We start from the raw sequence: 21,326 nt of genomic DNA, 5'->3' as shown, positions 1-21,326 counted from the left end.
AGGATGGGGAGAGGATTTTTTGTAAAGAGATAAATGCCCGTTTCTTTCTTTTCTAAGTTTAACTTTGAGTCTACATCTGCAATAGCTGGATCTGTAACGCCTGGACATAACTAGGAGTCTTGTGTACATTTTGTTACGGAATATCCAGCCGTTCTCCCCCTCCCCCGCCCCCCACTTCCTGTGAATCTTGTTTCTTCAGCATTTTTGTTGTTTGTTCTGTTTCATTAGAAATTGTTTTTTTTGTTCTCAAATCATATTCTCTTTGTGCACCTGTAGGAGGGAATGAGAAGGAAAGTATTGTGGCTACTACATAACCAAACTCAGTCCCCTTTCAATCCATGGACAGTTTCTCCTTCTCAGGATACACTGAGCTCTTGGGAGCAGGCTGAGGTCACAGACCTGACAGGGGTAGCCAGTGACAGCATGTTGCATCTCTTTTCACCACACAATTCAAAACCTGTTCTCTTTGTCCCCCCATTCCCTCTTTCCCTTCCCCATTTTTGTTCCTACGGGTTGCACTAGGTCTACAATGAGAGACACTCTTAATGATAGAGGCCATGGCCTTAGTTTGTAGTTGGGGTGCTACAGAATGACTTTTTCCTTCTCACCTGCTTTTGGTGTGTGTCCCCATGCAGGGTTTGAGGTCTGAGACTGCTCCACGGCCATCTGGCAGCGGATCGCTTCTCCTTTGCTTTGTGTGCTAATCCGTTTAGCTGCCATTCCTGCCGCTGCTAATAGTGTTAACACCTTGTGAGGGATCAGTTCATCTTTGGACAGATTATTTTGTCTTTTGGTGAATTGATCCATCAGGATCAGTTGCTAAAAATGTTAATATCTTGCCCAATGATGGTTTACACAGGGCCCCTGAGGCAAACTTTAAGAAACTTATTCATTCAGGGTGAAATTCACCTCTGTACGTAGGACCTGCACAAGGTCTAGGCACCACATAAATCCCACATAAGCCCTCAAAATAGGGTTTACAGAAAATAAGGATTGAGGAGCTGTATAAGCTTTTTGCCGGCTTTCTGCACCCTCACAATGACAACACAATCCTGCCTTAGTGACAACATAGTCGCTTCTTATATGAACTGATACTACACAAGCTGATATTTATCAATATTCTGGTCACCAGATACTGTGCAATTATTTGTTTAATGTGCAGACAGGGGCCAGAGTCTAATCTTGGCAGAGAAACTCTGTTGACTTCAGTGAAGTCAGTCTTGGTTTTGCTTCAGTGTCATGGAGCTTAGAATCTGCCTTGTGTTGCAAATTCTTGCTTTGTTTGCCTGAATGAACCTCCATTTGTTTTAAAATGTACTTATGGCACTCAGGATTGGTCCCAGACAGAGCAAGAGCAAAGGCAAAAAGGAAAATCTTGTAAAAATAGAGTCCCAAAGTGATCAAAGTTAGAGTGAGATGAATAGAAAGCCCTTGTGCTGAGCCTTGAAGAGGAGTGATTCACGAGACATCAGGAGGGAGGGTGTTGCATACATGTAGCCCCACTCCCCAGCTCATTTCAGATGGACAACTGAGAGCAAGGACAGCCTGGTTGACCTCTCTTGCCTTGTGAATAGCAAAATGGCTGCTTGTGTACTTCAGCCCTACATGACAAAAAGCCATAGAGACCATCAGAAAAACCTTAGTTTGAAACCAGTGCATTATTCCAAAGGGCTTTATTTTGGCTGAAATCAATGCAGGATGCTGTATAGCTGTCCATAATATAGTCCCAGTCACTTTTTGCTTTAAATGTTTTTTTCAAATATTATAAAGCAGCTGTCAGCAATTTCCCTTTGACATAGAGTGCTCCCTTTCAGATGGGCACCCTAACACCAGGTTTACTGTCCTACTTCCCCCCTCGAGCTCCTGATGACTTCACGACAGGCTCTCTTGTCTCAGTAATGCACCTCCTTAGGGCCAGTTTATTACAAAATGCTAGTGCAAACAATCTGTAACAAAAGTCCCGAAACATAATCCATTTCTCACGCCCCCTGCCCCCATGCAGTCCTTAAAATCTCATGTGATCTGGTCAGTAGACATAGCACATACCACACTCTGGAGCCTTCCACCATTCCTGGGCTCTTCTTTAGTCCTCTCCTGTCCTGCCAGGACAGCTGCTGCACCCCTTCCAGCTGCAACCCCCCAGCCTTTCTGCTGGGAGTTCATCCTCATCAGGGAGCATCCAGCAGTGCCCCTGTTCTGTTAAGCTCCCATCTTAAATAGGCCAGAAAGTAGGCCCTGCATCTGTTCCTCAGTCCTCTTGTCACCCTCTGGTTCCAGTGCACCAGCGTGGAGATGTCAGCGGGTATGCCCCTCCGTTGTTCACCTGCCTTTAGCCTGCTTTGGGCCTCAGCTCTGCCTCTCCAAATTGCAAATCAGTAGGCAACTCCCTCTGCTGCTTTCTTGCCTTCCATTCGCTCCAGCTTGGGGAGTTCATCCAGAAAACCCCTCTTCTGCCTTCCCTGAGGAACCTTCTACAATTTCCTTCACGGACCTCCTCCCTTTCTGAGTCTGCACCTGTTCTAGCACAGGGACAGCTTCATTTAAAGGGGTCAGCCACCCTGTGGCAGCAGCCAAACTATTAAACTTTGATAGAGGTTTGCTAGCTGTTCCGCTCTTTTAAAGTTCTCAGCACCAGTCTGTGGGCTGAGTGCCTGTTGTCCCTAAGGACAGGTCCCCCACAAGCCCTGCATACCAGTGGAACCCCCACTTTCCATGTAAGTGGTGTATCAGTCCCTTGTGGGGACTGAGCTCTCTGTGGCATTTTTCACTGAACTCAAATGAGCCAGCCTAACAACTGCTGACATTACATGTCCATAATACTTTGCCTTTATATGTGTCATTTTACCGAAGGATCTCCTTGTGCTTTTCAAATATAAACTAAGCCTCACGATTCCCCTCTGAGTAAGAAAGAATTGTTTGTGTCCATATTAGAGACGAGTAAACTGAGCCAAAAGAGGCTAATCTTCAGCACATTCTTTAAGGCATCCTCAGCCTCCATTGACTTCACTGGGGATTGGTGGTGCTGCGTGTTTGCAAGAGATGCTCTGTACTGCTTAGAATTGGACCCTGAGGCTCTTATCTACACAAGGATTTAGGTTCCGACCTTCCATTGAAATTGGTAGGCATTAGGTGCCTAAATATCATTGAAGATCTGGGCATTAAGTGACTTGTCTGCGTTCTCGTAGCAAGTCAGGGCCTGGAATTGAACCCAGGAGTCTTGTCTGCCTGTCTTGTGCTTGGACTATTAGATAATGCTCCAGTGTCATGTTTCGCTTATTTGTTTTTCTTTAGGTACTGGCGTCGAGCACTGGGCATGCAGGTTAGATATGCTAACTATGATGATTACCGGTTCTGTTTTTCTTATCGAGGGAGACCTGGATTCAGACCATCCATACTGATGTTACATGGATTTTCAGCCCACAAAGATATGTGGTTGTCTGTGGTCAAGGTATGTTTCCATTTCTCTAACAATAAATGGATACCACCTTAGCGAGAGAACACTTTTATTTGCTGGTGTTCTGAAGGAGGAGTCTCCTGCTAGCACATTAGGAAGCTTAGTTATACTGATCACAGCTATGACAATTATTTTAGAAAACTAGAAATATCCTCAGCTACTGTACATATTGATCCGCTGATGCATTCCACCCCTTTTGTCATTCAAAGTTCAGAGGATTTATGCTTCCAGACTTAATAATGTCATAGGCTTGTTCTATACTACAGAGTTAGGTCGATGTAAGCTGCCTAATGTTGGTGTACATGCTACTGCCTTGCTCCCCCCCCCCCCGATGTAAGTGCCCTACTACATCAACATCATAACTCCACCTCCACAAAAGGCTTATGTTGGCGTAGATAGGGCGATGCAGTGTCCATGTAGACACTGCATTACTTATATTGGCTGTTGGATGTCATTCTTTTCAATTTCACGGTTCCTGCATGGAGCTCGGGGCTGGTGGTGGGTTCCAGCGAGACCCCAGCTGTCCCCCATCCCAGCCCTCTGCTCTGGAAGGTAAGAAGCCTCGGTGGCTGTCCCCCGCTACCAGCGTGGAGGCGAGAAGCCAAGAGTCTGGGCGGCAGCTGGGCAGCTGTGTGGAGCTCAGAGCCTTGGCTCTCAGCTCCCCACGCTGCTCCTCTTCTGGCTGGTGGAAGTGCTCTTGGTGAGGACGCACACCACCAACACAAGGAGATAATGTGGTCATCGTCCACTGCAGTAATTACTGCAATGGCTGTAAGTTGATGTAACACAGGTTGACTTAAGTTCGTAGTGTAGACATGCCCATAGAGTTTAAAGTCAGAAGGGATCACTAGGTCATCCAGTCTGACCCCTGTATATCACAGGCCCTTAAATTATACTTAATAGGATGGAGCCTTTTCTTAACAGCTGGAGTCTGGTGTATAATAATTCTGGTGAATAGGTCATTTCCGGTATTTAATCTACAGGACCAGATTCGCACTCTAGTCTGTGCCAGCACCTAGACAGAGTCCCCATGGAGGGCCCTTAAGACCCAAAATCTGCTTGGGGAGAGGAGGTTGTAGTCTCAGAAAACAGGCTTCATCTCCTTGACACTGGAGGTGTTTTTAGGGGCCTTGCACTGCCAGAGTGAAGGTGTACCTGGGATGATTATGGGAGGTACTTATTTCACACTTCCCCATAGTAATGCCCACCTGCAGAGCTCCTATGGAGCCAGCAGCAAGAAGTAAAGTTGCTCTCTCCCAGCAACATCTCTGATGGAAAACAGCAAAGGAAAAGCTACCTTTGCTCTGCTGGATACCATCTCTGTGCAGTGGCAAAGCTGTGCTGCGAGAGAGAAGTTTTGTGTGAAGGAAATCTAGCCCATGGTATTTCATCACTTCTCATACTGGGTGTACACGTACCAAACATTCATAACACAGTTCCTTTTTCGGAACCCCCCTCCTCTTTTTCTTGGATTCTATTTTTTAAACAATAAAACTTCTTTAAGCTTATAAAAGACAATACCAGCTCGCAGTGAACTGATGTAATATGGTGCAGCCATTGGTCACACTGTACTAATCAGCACAACATTTCAGAGAGATTCTAATAGGAAATCAATTTTTTTTTCTGTAATTATCAATTTCCTTCATAGCATCCCTTCTCTAGGCTAACTGCCAAGTGCTTTGTTTCTGCAGTTCCTTCCGAAGAACCTGCACTTGGTTTGTATTGACATGCCTGGTCATGAGGGCACTACCCGATCATCGTTAGATGACTACTCCATCAATGGACAAGTTAAAAGAATACACCAGGTGATGGCGTCAGATGTGTTCTATGCCTGTTCTTCTTCGTGTCCCCCTTGCTGGGCAATCAGAGTATATGGGTTTGATTTGTCTTTGAAGTGATTGGAAACCAGGATTTCTTCTCTTCAGAGGACTGAAGGTGAAACATGGAGGGCTAGATGTGCCCTTGGCTCAGCCCTGTGTAGATGGCAGCATGCGAGTGTGCCGCCTCAGGAAAACCCCAAAGAAGTAATTTACCTGCTCTCCTCTTATTGCAGGGGAAATAATCTACTCCTGGCCTGTAGCAAGTGCAGTTTACTTTTCCTTCCCCATCCCCTCCTGCAGCTCAGCTGTGCATTCCTTTGGATCACTAAATGGGCTAGTATTGCCTTTGTTCCTTGGCTCTCTTTCATGTGCTGAGCTGCAGCCATCCTCCAGAAGGAACTTTGCAGAGGGAACGTGTCCCTGTGTTCCTTCAAGGACTAACCCCCTACCCTGTGACTGATTAGCCTGAACAGTCTTATTGCTTTAGGCACGTTCGAATACATTAGAAAATTCAGTGTGCGAATTACAGCTAGGACCCTCTGTGCCAGAATCAGATGTGTTCTTAAAACCCTGCAGCTCACAGGAGCTTCGTATGATGGGAGAGCTTTTTTGTACTTTGCTGCACAGATTATAAGATGTGTAAATTTTCCTTTCAGCATAATGGCTGAGCCATGCAGAGTAATAATTCAGGGGTATGGCCGGGCTGAAGAAAAATGCCCATGGGGGGTTAGGAGGGAGAATGTGGAGGAACAACAGTAGCATTTTCCCCAATCATATACTCTGATTTTATTTCAATTCCTCTCCACCCACAAATCTTTTCAAGAGCCAGCAGTGAAAATGGGCAGGGATCCAGGATCACCACCTACAAGCCTCCCCCTTGCCCTTGGTCACTCGCGCACCGCTCTGTCAGATTAAACACTGCTGAAGTGATGGTGAATCCCCATCTCTGTAAAAGCTGCCAAGCGCCTCTGTCCATTTTGTTTGGCATCATCCGCAGATGCCTTCCTTGTGACTGTGTTGCTTTTTACTTCACATTTGTATTAAGTATATAATATATTCTGGGCCAGATTCTTATTTATGCGAACATCTCTGCACTGCCAGAGTGGTGTACAGGAACCTCCATGTAAATGAGTATTAGGCCTCAATGGAGAGCGTTAAATCTCTCCTAGGATAAGATCTGCAGCAGAGCTCTTAAAATGGAGAGGCGATTGGCAAGATGCCGCTGAAATAAATAGCAGGTGGGGACCACATTTTTGTATTTTATAAGTCTGCATTTTTTCCCCTTGTCCCTTATTGGCATGATCCAGCATGGATGGGGCTGGAATGTAGGACAGAAGAGGAACAAGACCAAGCAGGAAGGTGGGAGGAGGTGAAGCAGGGACTGTTCTCTATAACGTGAATCAGACTGCAGATTATTTTTGTTTGTTTATTTTCCTTTCCTTTAATGAGGGATGTAGATGAGGCTGGATGGTTCAGAGGCTTGGTAACGGCCTGTAGAGCTTTAGCCATTCCAATCCCGCCTGGGTCAGTAGGGACTGAAAGTTATCGTCAACGCTTGTTTGCTAACCTTCTGGTTTGTAAGCGCCTGTGGGACCTGTGTTTTTGTTTGTCTGTCAAGCACCAGCCAGACCTGTGAAACAGTAAACATAACCGGAGGAAAGGAGAGTGGTGTTCTCAGTGGGCACGTATCCTGTCACAGAAGCTGCTTCCACGCTTTTTGCTAATTTGACAATCTCAGCAGTGGCTAAAAACTAAAAGGTCACGGACCCCGAACTACTACCCTTCTGCTCAGGGACAAGGCACTTTGCTGGGACAAGGTGGGGAAGCTTGTCCTGCTCTGTGGATGGTGATGTCCGCCCTCAGTACTGTTAAGCCAACACCTTTCATGGGAAATATGCTTCCTTTTATTTAAAGAGGACGCACGGGCTATCTTAAGATTCTGTGGATCCGCCACACTGCTCTAGCTTTGCTTTTAGGATTTACTGCAATGCTGCCAGGACCTCGTGATTGCTATATGCTGTAGCTTTGGAGTTTATTTTTTCTAATGACTCTGATTGTAACTGTGCAATTGCTCCCTGTGGCCTCATTGCCCTTTCCATTTCAGTTTGTTGAATGTATCAAGCTGAACAGAAAACCTTTTCACCTGATCGGCACCTCAATGGGTGGAAGTGTTGCAGGAGTTTATGCTGCTCAATACCCAGCAGAGATTTGCAGCCTGTCTCTTGTATGCCCTGCAGGTGAGTGGCACAATAAAAAGTGAGTATGGAAGTAAGTAGCTAGGTATATACTCTGTACCAAAGTATTAACCTATAGAACCTCGGGTAGTACTGAATCCAGTGTAAACTTTGTGAATTAGATAGTGGGAAGAAATACTTGGCACCAACTGAGATTTTAGAATGCGGTTCAGATTTATTTATACTCCATAAGACTAATTAGACTTCTAACAGAACAGTACATGTACTCCTGGAACTCTGCACATGAAGTGCGAGGTAACAAATGCTGTGAAAGCTGAATTCCAGTCTCTGTTCTAAGCCCCCTTTTTCACAGGTTTCTCCAGCAAACTCCTGTTTAGACTGAAACGTTCCATGCTTAGTCGCAGCCCAAAGGTGACTTTTTTTTTTTTTTAAATGGTGTGTGCAGAAAACAATGTGTTTGCATAGCTCAATATTGGCTGGAGCTGTGGGGACAGACAATCTGTGCTTTTGAAAAAGATTGGTTCTGAATTTATTTAAGCTGCGAACATTTAAAATGGAATGTTCACACATGCACATCGTGGAGGAAGAATCTGGACAGAAAAAGAGCTGCCTTAATTGGTCCCCGCATCCATAGTGCTCACTGCAGAGGAGGACAACACACATCAGCACCTTTGCTTTCTGCTATCTTGGAGTCTGTGCTACACCAAGGTAGAGGTTTTCAGAAATTGCTATGCTGGGAGTAGCTTTGCCATCTGTTACAGGGAAGGGAGGGCAGAGATGGAAGTGTAGGTAGGAGGAGGGATCAGGAACGTGGAGGAGTATTTGCAGGCCTAGCGAAAGAGTTGCTGTTTTCTTACTGGCTTTTACAGATCAAAGGGTTGTGGCTCTCCTGAAATGGTGGTGTTTGGTATCACAGCAGCTACTTCTGTTACAGACATATTGAAAAGTAACTGGAATCCTAAACGTGGACCCCTACATCTTCATAGGGAGGCACAGAGGTTTAGTTCCAGGATTGCCATTGGAACTGGAATGAGTTAAGAACATAAGAATGGCCATAGTTGTTCAGACCAGTGGTCCATCTAAACCAATATCTTGTCTTCTGACAATGGCCAGTGCCAGATGCGTCAGAGGGAATGAACAGAACTGGGCAATTATTGAGTGATCCATTCCTTGTTTTCCAGTCCCAACATCTGGCAGAGGCTTAGCTGTGGGGCTAAATCCCCATGCAGCTCTGAATGTTTTGGTAATGTGTGTGTAAGTGTTCAGTGTTGTATGTAACTGAAAGTTTGCTAAATGTGTCATCTTTCTGTTTTCGGCACAGTGGAAGGAAACCCTTAGACCTTTTTTAAAATCAGTTTTTTGTAATACCCATTTGACTAGAAACTTATAAATTGAAACTCCTTCCAACAGTGATGCTTCTTGCCAACAGCCTAATCTTAGCTGTTGGGTAGCTAGGCAGAGTCTACCTCAACCTTCGTGCTCTGTGTGATGTTTCTAAAGGAGAGAGCCCAAAGCTGTATGGCTTGGACGGGAGTGGCTGCGATGAATGGGGGGGGGGTATCAAGAGAGGTGGTCTGAACTGACTTCACAAGAAGTGTCTGTTTTAAACCTGCAGGGGGATTTAGCTGTGTAGTCTCATCTCTACAGGTCCGATCCTCGCTTACAGTAAGGCCTCTCTACAGCACTCTGCCAACTCTGTAAGATGTCTTGAAGTGGATGTAAATTACATTGACCCCGCTTTAAGACATCTCTACACTGGCAGAGTGCTGTAAAGAGGCCTTGCTGTAAGTGAGAACTGGGTCCTTCATGTTCTGAAAGCCTAAAAGGGAAGATTGCTTTAAGGTTACAGCTATGGCTACACTTGCAGATGTGGAGCACTGGGAGTTAAACCAGCCCTAGGAGACCGCAGCAGGGAAAGCACTGCCGTGTGTTTACACTGTCAACTGCAAGCACAGTGGCGTGGGCACATTAGCAGCTTTTGCAATGCCACAGAGAGCAGTGCATTGTGGTAGCTATCCCACTGTGCAAGTGGCTGTAGTGTACTTTTCAAATAGTGGGAGGGGGTGGAGTGTGACAGAGAGTGTGTTGTGTGTATGTGGGGGGAGAGACTGTTTTGGGGGGCAAAGTGTGTGTCAGCAGGCTGTCTTGTAAGTTCAGACAGCGGCAGGGGGAAACCCCAACATCAGCCCCTTCCCCCTGCAATTTCTCTCACACACACGCGCACACGCCTGCCTCTGCAGCAGCAACGTTCCACAGTAATGGTTTGCTTTGTGTCCCGGAGCAGATAAGCATGCCGGCTGTCAGACATGGAGCTTTGAAAGGGGATATCTGCATGCCTGCAGCAGAGTTCAAAACAATGACCAGAGTGGGCACTTGACTTCAAGGGATTATGGGACTTTTCCGGAGGCCAGTCACAGCACAGTAATGCAACAATGGTCCACACTGGCACCAGGGCGTTTCAGCAAGGGCGCAGCAAGCTCTATGCTTCTTGTGGAGGTGGATTACCAGGGGCGCTCCAGGCATGGAGACCATGAGCTCTAAGTGCCTTGCCAGTGTGAACACCGCAGGAGTTAGGGCACCTGGGGCTGATTTAATGTGCTCTAACATTCAAGTGTAGCCAAGCCCTACAGCTACGCTATAAACTTCAAAAGCGCTGCCGCGGGAGCACTTTGAAGTGTGAGTGTGGTCAGGCACGAGCGCTGGGAGAGAGCTCTCCCAGCATTCCTGGTAATCCACCTCCACGAGGGGAATAGCTCTGAGCACTGGGAGCTGTCCACACTAGCGCTTTAAAGCACTCAAACTTGCTGCACTCAGGGGTGATTTTTCAAACTCTTGAGCCAGCAAGTTAGAACTCTATAAAATGTAAGTGTAGACAAGCCCTTAGTTGATTCTGCCCAAATCTGCCACTAAATCCCCAGTGCTATCTCCAGCTGTTTAGAGACTGTTACAAGAAGGGACGTTACTCAGTAAATGTGAATTTTGATGTACCTGGTTATACAGAATTTCACATTTCATCAACTCACTCTTCTGTCTCGATACCTGGCCAGACTATTCAGTACAAGCTAGGGAATTAAATGCTGCAAATGTGTCTGAGTGTTGGCATGCAGGAAAGGCTTTGGTGTTTGCCCCTGTTGTCATAACTGCTGCTGCTGCTGCTTCTTATCCAATAAACTGGTGATTCCAAGGCAAGAAATAAAGGGCAAAGTGGAATGTTACCTAGCTACTACCTGTGCTGCTCTGGAGAAAGAAAGTGATGTGAAGAACTGTCTGTGTGTGTGTCCGGCATCTATGAATTGGAACCAGTGGTTCTCAACCAGGGATACACATATCGCTGTAGGTACGCAGAGGTCTTCCAGGAGAGCCTAGTTTTACAACAGACTACATAAAAAGCACCAGCAAAGTCGGTGCAAACTGAAATTTCATATGTACGATGACTTGTTTAAGTACAATGTTAATATTCCAATTGATATAATTATAGGGTAAAAATGAGAAAATAATCAATTTTTCAGTAATAGTGTGCTGTGACACTTTTGTGTTTTTATGTCTGATTTTGTAAGCAAGTAGTCTTTAAATGAGGTGAAACTTGAGGGTTCACAAGACAAATCAGACTCCTGAAGAGTCACCTCCCAGTGAAGAGTTTTGAGGTAGAAGTGGTTGGGGACAATTTTTGCAAAAATGTTGTGTAAAGCCTAGAGTGTCACTTAATAATAAATATTTTATTCCACTGGTTCTGTATTTTCCCTGCAGCGTTCATTGTTAATTTCCCAGCTCCTAGGGATAGCTTAGCAAATGATGCTTACAGTAATAAAGAGCTGGTGCTTCCGGAGTTCCCTGTCTGAGAATTCATTTTGGTGGGCAGGTTACTGTTGCCACCTGCAAATTGTATGTCCCACATCATGAGGGGACCTACAATGTTGTGCTGCAGCTTAACTATAAAAATAATTAGAAAAAGATAATAGAAAATGGAGATTTGTTTGTTGTTTCTGTCTTCATCAGGATTTTTGTTGTTGTTTCTATTTTCCTGTATGTGATGAGTTATTCAGCCCATTAGCTGTTGGTGGTATTACCATTCCAGCAAGCAAACCATCCATGCATAATATATGTAAAGTATTTGTCAGATTGCATCCTGACTTCCTCTGCACTCACTGTATGCTCCTAGCTCCTCTTCTGCATCTCCTTCCACACCTGCAATTGAGTACCCACCTTCCCTGCTGCTGCTGCTTATGGCTTTCTCCTCTGTAATGCATTTGGGAGGCAACCAGCCATGGGAGCAGTAGGGTCAAAGCTATGGTGAGTAGGAAGGACTGGGATATAATTTGGTAAATACTATGCATATATAATGTGTTTTAAAAAAAAAAATTCTTCTTGGTTGAATGAGTAAGCAGGCAAGTAGGCCATAGAAATCGGTAATTGAATTCCCCCTGGGTGAACTTCAGTCATTTTCAGGAATAGATTATATTGTACATGTAATATATTGTATAATACATATATTATATATAATCATAAAATTTTAATTCCATGGATGGCACTGGGAATGGGATTTATTTATTTATTTATTTATTTATTTATTTGAAAGGATGTAAATTGTGGCCTATGGAAAGTGAAAGTGTTCCTTTTGATAGGCTTTTAAAAAATTATGGGAAAAAGAGTTCCAGAAATTAGAAAACAGGAGAAATCAAGATCTACCAAGGACTGAGAGAAAGAGAGAGAATGAAAAGAGTTATGTTGTGAGAAGACTGACAAACTAGCTGAAATTCTGATTTAACTGAGAAATTACAAAGGTTCTCTCATCCACGTCACACAATTTGGTAAAATTGGCAGGCTCCATTTATGAGAGGCTCCCACAGGACAGAGATGCCATGGTGTTGCAGGGCAGAACCATATCTTGATTTAACACTGTATCAGTCTCAGTTCATTTTTAATACTATGTGACAAAACCAGAGGTTTTTATTTTTCTTCAGAAGAATGGGGGACTGGGAGGAACACAAAGCAGGTGTGTATTTGCACTGTGTTTAGTGCTATTAGTTTGATTACCATAGCTATTAGCAGAGGCTGTCATGACTGCGTGAAAGTTTACAGCAGTCAAATGTACAGTACATTCAGAAGTAACTACCTTCTGTGGCAAGTTGCCCTCTCTAGGAAGGGCTGTCTTGTTGTTGTCACTTTTTTGGATTTTAGCATGTGGTTATTTTTGTTCATTGTATGTAGGTCTGCCGTATCCAACTGATAACAAATTTCTTAAGTGTCTGCGGGAGCTGAAAGAGTCTGAATGTATTGACAGGATTCCTTTAATTCCATCAACACCTGAGGAAATGGCAGACATGCTGAAGCTTTGTTCTTATGTGCGCTTTAAAGTACCTCAGCAGGTAAGAAATCCTAGTCAGTCATCATCTTTAATCATGACAGAAGGTAGTAGATTTGGCCAGGATGGGCCTGAAGCAGAATAACTCTCAGTTTCAGAGTAGCAGCCGTGTTAGTCTGTATTCGCAAAAAGAAAAGAAATACTTGTGGCACCTTAGAGACTAACAAATTTATTTGAGCATAAGCTTTCGTGAGCTATGCATCCGATGAAGTGAGCTGTAGCTCACGAAAGCTTATGCTCAAATAAATTTGTTAGTCTCTAAGGTGCCACAAGTACTCCTTTTCTTTTTTCAGAGAGAGAGTGAGAGTGCAAGCTTGCCTCTCACTGAAATCCATGGGTTTTAGACAGAACAGTTATGTCAAAGGCAATGAAACTGAAATGACACAATCTAGGATGTAGCTAAGAACAGTGTAATTTTCCAAGTAACGTTGCTGTACATTTATGGAAGGGGAAAGAAAGTACTGTTGGCAATTCGCACAGAATGCTGGCCCCCTAAGACACAGTATGAAATTGTCCATCAGGGCAAGAAATTTGTATTTATATTTCAGGTTTCAGAGTAGCAACTCTGTTAGTGTGTATTCGCAAAAAGAACAGGAGTACTTGTGGCCCCTTAGAGACTAACAAATTTATTAGAGCATAAGCTTTCGTGGGCTACAGCCCACTTCATCGGATGCACAGAACGGAACATATAGTAAGAAGATGTATACAGAGAAGGTGGAAGTTGCCATACAAACTATGAGAGGCTAATTAAGATGAGCTATTATTAGCAAGAAAAAAACTTTTGTAGTGATAATCAAGATGGCCCATTTAGATAGTTCACAAGAAGGTGTGAAGATACTTAACTTAGGGAAATAGATTCAATATATGGAGTGACCCAGCCCCTCCCAAACCCAAGTTAACGGTACCTAGTTTGCATGTTAATTCAAGCTCAGCGGTTTCTCATTGGAGTCTGTTTTTTGAAGCTTTTCTGTTGCAAAATTGCCACCCATAAATCTTTTACTGAGTGGCCAGAGAGGTTGAATGTTCTCCTACCAGTTTTTGAATGTTATGATTCCTGGTGTCAGATTTGTGTCCATTTATTCTTTCATAGATTCATAGAGTATCTTGAGATACTCATAGATTCATAGAGTAACTTCATTTTGAGTATCTCTGAAATTAGATCTTTACGAAGGGGCATGTTATTCATAACTAATTTCGTTTTATTAAATCAGGAAGAATTATAGTGGACATACAGGTCGGTCAGTGTAGAAGGTCTGGTGTTTGCATAGTTCTACCAATAGCTTTTCTATCTTTTTGACTTTATAGAAACTTTAGAAGGTTTCTCTTCAGAAATCTAACTTCTTTACAGCAACCCTTGCAGACAGTGTCAGGTCAGTGCTCCTGGGGGTCTCTTTCTCCTGTGGTGCTGCCCTCCTCTGGAGATTTATCCCTTTTAGGGATGAAAATGTTGATGGGAAAATATTTTCCCATCAAGGTCTCTAATTTTCCATAGACTTTAAGATCAGAAAGGGCCATTATGATCATCCTAGTCTGACCTCTTGTATAAAGCAGGCCATAGAACTTCCCCCAATAACTTCTGCATCTAACTAGTATCTTTAGTGGTTTAGATCACTTTCCTTCTGTTTTTTCCAGCCATATTTGACTGATGCTTCCCTGTTGGAAGGATTTAAATTCTTTGGCAGCTTGGTGGGAAGTCTGGGTGCTTTTAGTGTGTGTGTGTGTGTGTGTATGTATAGATAACAGGAAAAGTTAGATAGACGAAAAGTTATTGTCCAGTACATAAGAGATTTGTTTTTGTTCCTTTTAGCAAATGCAATGGAAATGTTAATTGTTCCATTGTGAGGAGAGAGGAACTTAGCAATATGTTTTCCTTAGGAAGTCTTTGATGAATAGATTATAGGAGAAGAGGAAATGTAAAAAATGCCAAGTATTAGTAATGCCAAGGTAAGGTAATGAGAAGTATTAATTTTATGTGAATAATAAAGAAATGTATGATAACTCCTGAGGCAACCTGGCAGGAGTGCATAGTCTGGCTTAATAGCAAATTCCAACTGCACAATATGAAGGACATTTTTCTGCTTCCTTTTTATCCTACAAGCTTGTAGCCCCTTTATGAGGAGTCAGATTTTGTGTGAATAATATACTTACTCTCTTGCTCTGCGGCAGTGTAACAGAGCCTTGTTTCCTAGGCATTACGGCAACAACCTGTCGTCAGACAGTGTCTCCAAGTAAGCTTACGCTTTGATTACTTTGTGTAACACACAAAAGGGCAGACCAGAAGAGGTCCCAGAGTCAGATCCTGGGCACAGTCTTGTCCAGTGTCCCCAGGAAACTTCTCCACGTGCTGTCTCCTGAGTGTCCGCGCATGGGCCATGTGTGGTGTATCTGTTCTCTTACCCTGATATTTATTTATTTATAGATCCTGCAGGGCCTTGTTGATGTTCGCATCCCGCATAATGAATTTTACCGGAAATGTAAGTGTGCTGGTTCTGCTCTGCTAGAACCAAACACAAAGTCTCTTGATCTGTATCCTAAGTACCCAATTTGTGTACAGATCTATCCCCCTCATGCAGAAGGGGACCTAGTTGCCTCCACAACAGGGTTTTCCTGTGGTGGGTGCTTCACCAGTGTGGAGATTCTCTGCTAGTGGAGGAGTAGGTAGGGACAGTGTCCATGGGGCATGCATCATCCCCCCTCTTGCAGCCAGCCCCATGAGGAGCTAAGGGCGGAGTGACACAGCCAGAGTCTGTGTGTCTCTTCTGCACCCCTCTTTCCCCTTCCCAGCAGTATTGTGAGCTAACAGAATCCCCACCCAGCTCCAAACAAACAACATATTCTTCACAGAGGGCCTCCCCCAAAAGAGAAAAAGAAAACAAGGTTTATTAATCAGATGTTTATTCCAGAAAAACCCTGCCTGCGCCCCTAGCCAAATCCTTCTCCATAGGCTTGGCTGCCTCTCAGGGCCTGACTATTCCAGGCCCTAGCTCCCTCTTCTGAATGTAAGGGAGGTGGGATAGAGCAGCTGCAGCTGCCCCAGTGAGTCTGCTTCAGGGGCTGAAATAAGGGAGAAGTAATGGGGAGGGGAGTGCAGCTCCCCTTCTCATAATAAGAATATGGGTGTGTCCCCCCCCCCCCCCAAAGCTCCCTGGCTTGGGATAGCAGCCCTCCTCCTCGACTGGAGCAGTTAATTTCCCCCCTTCCTGTTTTGTATCTGTTTTAATCATTGGTCAGCTTTAATTAATGCTTGCTAACAGAGTGGGGTCATGGGAGAATCTAGTCATGCTAGAGGTCACAGACATCCTGTCCTCTCACTGATGGCTCCTGGAGCGATCTGTGGTTTGTGTGCAGGCCCTCCCCCGTGGGCCAGCTGGGCTACCACCCTCTTTGAGAACACAGTAGGGTTTTCCTCCCACTGTTGCCCCCTCTTGCAGGGTTTCCCTTATTCATGCAAACCCTCACTGGCGGCCACAGGAGCCTGCTGAAGGAATAAAGGAAATCACTCACTCAGGATTCGGGCCATGCTGATTAGCAGTAAATGGAACAAATCCCACTTGTGTTTGACTAATTCTTCTCTGCTTAAAAGTATTTTTAGAAATTACAGATGAAAAGTCCAGACATGCTCTTCATGAAAACATGAGCAAGATCAAAGCCCCAACGCAGATCATCTGGGGAAAACAAGATCAGGTACTGCTGCTGCACTGTTTTATACTTTTTATAAAGGATTGGTGCTCCATTTCCATCTGTATGAACGTTACATAAGGAGCTAGCACTAGTGACTCGCATGGTGCTTTACAGACCAGTAGTAAGAACACAAGGTCCCTGTCTGCCCCAGGGATCTCCCAGTCAAATTAGATATGGGAGCCTATGAAGGATGATAGGCGGGAACAGACAACAGAAAGGAAAGGGGACAAGGAGAGCAGATCTGGGAAGGGAGTTGGCTACCGAGAGCTCAGATTCTGTCTGCTTAATTGTCGTGAGGGAGGGAGGCACTAGTGGAAATCTCACTGAAAGAAGTGAGCTTGGAACAAGAATTTTGAAGCAAAAAAAGAGTTGTCTTGGCAACAAGGAAGAGAGAGGCTGTTTCTTGGGTAGGCGGTAGAGGAAAAGAAAGGCACAAGGATGTAAGACTGGGAAGGAGACCAAGGGAATGTTAAGGAGTGAGGAGAGGAGTGTGTGCGTGCACACGTTTGCAAAGGAGAGAGGAGAAGATTGTGTGCATGCATGCAAAGGAATACAGGAAAACAGGCTGAGACATAAGCAGGGCTGGAGCTGTGTAGAAGTGAGGCTATAAGGTCACTTGTCCCCTGCACCAGAGCCTTTATGCGTTTGTGGTGGAAGTGATAGGGAGCTCCCCTGCCAGAGTAGCCCTATGCCAGTCTGTGTCATAAAGGGCTTTCAGAGATGGTAGGAGGTGGGGAGGGAGCGAGGCCAGTGTACTGTGCTCTCTGGATGTCTTCTGCTTCCCATGGCTCATAAGAAGCCAGGAGCAGAGTTTGAACGAGAACAACTATGAGGTTGCTTTAACTTATACTCGGAGCCAGGGAGGCTCCCAAACAGCCCTGGAATCCAAGGACTGAAAGGGAGCTTAGAGCCACTTCTGCCCTGCTCTGCACCCCAAACACATCTATTAGGGGCCTATATCGTTGATTAGAAGGGGAGATGTAACACCGTCAGAACCAGTGAGTGGTCTGGAAATAGGATGGATTTTAAAATAGAAAGGAGTGATGAACTTGGAACTCTATTTTATTTCATTTTTTAAAAGAGCGTGGTGCTTGTGAAAGGTACCCTAGTGATAACTCCTTCCCCATGGGAGTCCCTGCTTCCCCTACCATACCTGTCTTTACCAGTGGGGTCATGTCCACCTTGAATAGAATTTGCCTGATCAGGGCTGACTTTCTCTTCGTCTGCTTGCCTGCCATGGAGTGCGAGCTGTATGAATCCTACTAGTCATCTTCCCCAGTTACCCTAACAGAGGGGGGAGCAGACACTGCTGATGGGAGAGGTGCTACCAGCATTGGTGGGAGAAGGTGCTTCTGGAGCCCCTGCTGATAACAGTTAAGAGGCAAGCAGGGCTCAAACTGTGGCTGAGGCTGCTATAGAGTAGCCTGAGTTTCCACAAGACCTCAAAACCAGGTAGGGGAGCCAGAGAGAACCCTAGTCTGTTTAAATCCTCTCCTATGCCCATAGATCATGTTAAGTGATAGGGAAATTCAGATGAAATGGAAATAAAAGTAGGGACTTGCATTTGGATTGGAGAGACATCTATGGTAAACATTGTCAGTGGAACTGGATAAGTGGTGGGAACAGTCAGACTTAGTTCACACTGGGAGCAGAACTCTGCTAGCCACAGTGCTCGTTATACTCGGTAGTTGCTATTAGGGTTCAAGAATGGTTCCCAGATCAATATGAACAAGGATCGTTGTTTTTTGTTTTGTTTTTTTTTTGGTCTGCAAACCATGTTAGCACTTTGTTTATAAAGCTGTGCTACAGGGGGTAGAGGTGTATGATTTACCCACTTACATGCATGCGTGTGCACAGACATGCACAGAGAGTACCTAAATTGTAACCAGTAGGATTCTGTTGCGTGTGGTCAGTGCCTGAATTATTCCCACTACCAGGCACAGCTTGTACATAGTGCAGGAGGGCCAGAGGAGACGCTTGGATAACAATGAGCTATTCCTGAAGAATCTGATGTGGGAAACAAATGCATTCCATAGTAACTTAGTATCCCCCTTTGATGTCAAAATACACAAGAGATGGTTAAAACACCGTCATGGAACAGCCAATAAAAACTTTGTTTGGATTCTGAGACTTTTTTGTTTGGTACTTACTACTTTTTCTCTCATTCAGGTTCTGGATGTTTCTGGAGCAGATGTTCTAGCAAAATCTATTTCTGACTGTCAGGTACATATTTTGGAAAACTGTGGACACTCTGTGGTAGTGGAGCGGCCCAGGAAAACGGCAAAGCTCCTATTGGAATTTTTCGCATTGGTGCACAACACAGAGAACAATAAGAAACTAGCTTGAACTTCATATAGAGTCAAGCACTTGAACATGTTTTGAGTTGTGAATTACTGATGCGGTGATAAGTTCTCAGGGATCTTGTACAAAACATGGCGAATGTGCCAGAGTCCCTGAGGAAACCAGAATCATTGATATGTAAAGCTGTAGCGCTAACAACACACAGTGACCTAAGACATCCATTGAGCAATCTCCATTTTTTAAATATAAAACTAGAAAATCAGAAAATTCTAGCCATGGAATGTACTGAGAACTTGGAGTTTATGCAGCCCATGATATGTGATTGTATTTAATGTAAAACTTATTGAAACATAGGTGTTAGACGTTGTTAGAATTTGGAAGGAATAAGTGAAGAGGGAAAACTTCATTGACTAAGATTTAAGGTATTTCTGCTACTTAGAATCTATTACATTGCATGATAAATTGTTATAAAAGAATTCTGATGTTCCAGGCATTTGCTGAAGTGCTGTTGATATAACTCATTAACTTATGATTTATGCAGAAAATGAAGGCAACACATAAAACTTAATGCGCAAAAGGAAAACTAGTGAATGTCCAGAATGTTAACACTTACTGTGGATGGATTTTTACTCCCTGAACAGCTCCTGTGTATATATACTGCCTTAACAGTTTAGAATATTGAGGTTTTGTACAATCTGGCTTTGCTTAAAGGGGGATACTTTCTTTTGATGTTAAGCCCATGTATATAACCATTCAAATATGGAGAGCAGCTTCAAGATGGTTATTAAAGCAAGTGAAGAAAAACTCCTGGAGCCATGTATTCTTTTAGGTTTGGGGCCTGTACTAAGCAATAGTACTGTAGATAGATGAGTGAACGAACAAATTCAGGTTAACACAAGTGTTTGAGCTCTTAGCTCTTTTCTATTATATTGTGTTGCTGAATATTTTGATGTAAATAATGAGTTTAATGAATTCTGTGAATTCTGTGATTGGTAATGTAATTGAAAACAAGTGTATCAGATGTAAGCTTAATGAGATAAGTGTAATAATATTGGTTAGATGCTTTACAGATTTGTGTATTTCCTACACCTTTTACAATATGAATTGCTAGCAGATGTATTACAAGTGCCAATGGAATGCATTTTAAAATGTAGTGGTGCAGAAAAGTACAAAATGCAGTAGTGTTTCCTTTTGATGATTTGTATGTGTAATTAAATTTATAGTCGTAACTTTTATCTAAATGAAATTATATCAAAACAAAAGAGCCAGACTAAGTTTTGTTATCTGTGATGCACCTTTTATGATATGTAGAGACTGATTCTGGACTGCCTCACCCCCAGAACTATGCAGCTCATATCCCTGTATATCTCCAAAATCAGCTGCTGTGCATGCATTCAAGCTATGCAGCAGTTTATGCTGCAGCACTGATGAAAATCTGCTCCTTGGTCTCAGGCATTGTTTGTATTTAGTAGAAAGCTAAAGAGTGCATTGTCTCCTTGAAAATGTGTGGGAAGACATCATTATACTGCTACCACCACTCGGTCCCTTTGGACTCCTTACTTGGACATCAACGTTTGACATTTTTTCTAAACTATAAAGATTCTTGTAGACTGTATATTTCTAATTAAGCCTGCATTTCTAAGAGCCACCTTTTGAGCTCCTTTTCCAATGCACTATGATCTGTATATGTATTTGAAACCCATTGCTAGTTTCTTTTGTTTAAAGAGAAAAATCTTCATTCTTATTTTAGAAAAATTAGAAACATGCTGTTAGATTAATTGCTTGGTCATTGTTTCTACTCCAGGAATAGATACAGACAAAGTGGCTGACAATTTTATTTGAGGAAAGCTGGAAAAAAAAGTTGTTGGATGTTTACATGGTTTCCAGAATATGCAAAGGACTTAAATTATTATTAAAATCTAGTAATTTACAGAGTGCTCCATGCATGAATTTTTCATTGCGGGGAGGGAGATAGTGGTGGCCATCGAAGGGGTGGGTATTTTGGTTGATTTTGAAATTTCTGTGAAATTCGGGGTTATTAAAACCACATTGCAATGATGATTACTTCAGAGTACCAAGAGACATAAAGGTGGCAGTGAGGGCAAAATTCTGCTTTCTTTAAAGTCAGTGGAGTTTTGCCATTGCATTCAATGGGAATAGGATTTGGTCCTAAAAAGCTTGAGGTAAAATCTGATTTCAAATGGCAGATCAGGTACATAGGTTTCTAACTGAGACACATTCAGAATTTTAAATGAATTAATGTCAAATATTGCTAGCCCTCCATTTACATAAAAGATGTATGTAATAGTGTAGGGATTTTAATATATCATTAGACCTTAACAGGGATAGATAATTGCTTAGGGTGGGAGCCATACCACTACAATCCACAAAACTCCAACTGTGCTGCAGCCTAATGTTGTAGGCACCTAAACTCAGTTGGTGCCCAAGTTTTTGCTACAAATGTTCCCTAGATGCCTATGTTCCTGCTTCTGAGCATGGACCCTGCTGCCTCC

The 21,326-nt window shown here is 43.6% G+C and overlaps 1 protein-coding gene across 3 annotated transcripts in view; it reads left to right on the top strand.

Moving 5' to 3' along the window:
- Positions 1–20,745, top strand: part of ABHD6 (abhydrolase domain containing 6, acylglycerol lipase) — a 31,123-nt gene extending 10,378 nt beyond the window's left edge. For all 3 annotated transcript variants that reach the window (XM_038411703.2, XM_038411704.2, XM_043519959.1), the window contains exons 3-9: positions 3,292–3,448; positions 5,146–5,259; positions 7,379–7,511; positions 12,678–12,835; positions 15,251–15,305; positions 16,415–16,515; positions 18,682–20,745. In XM_038411703.2, the coding sequence (XP_038267631.1) occupies positions 3,292–3,448; positions 5,146–5,259; positions 7,379–7,511; positions 12,678–12,835; positions 15,251–15,305; positions 16,415–16,515; positions 18,682–18,858 (895 nt within the window). In that variant the 3' untranslated portion in view covers positions 18,859–20,745. The remainder of the gene's footprint in view (positions 1–3,291; positions 3,449–5,145; positions 5,260–7,378; positions 7,512–12,677; positions 12,836–15,250; positions 15,306–16,414; positions 16,516–18,681) is intronic.
- Positions 20,746–21,326: the final 581 nt, after the last annotated feature.

This window comes from Dermochelys coriacea, chromosome 7 (assembly GCF_009764565.3).
Source record: "Dermochelys coriacea isolate rDerCor1 chromosome 7, rDerCor1.pri.v4, whole genome shotgun sequence".
Lineage (NCBI taxonomy): Eukaryota > Metazoa > Chordata > Testudines > Dermochelyidae > Dermochelys > Dermochelys coriacea.
The sequence above is the reverse complement of the archived record's forward strand: the minus strand, read 5'-3'. Positions and strand labels throughout refer to the sequence as shown.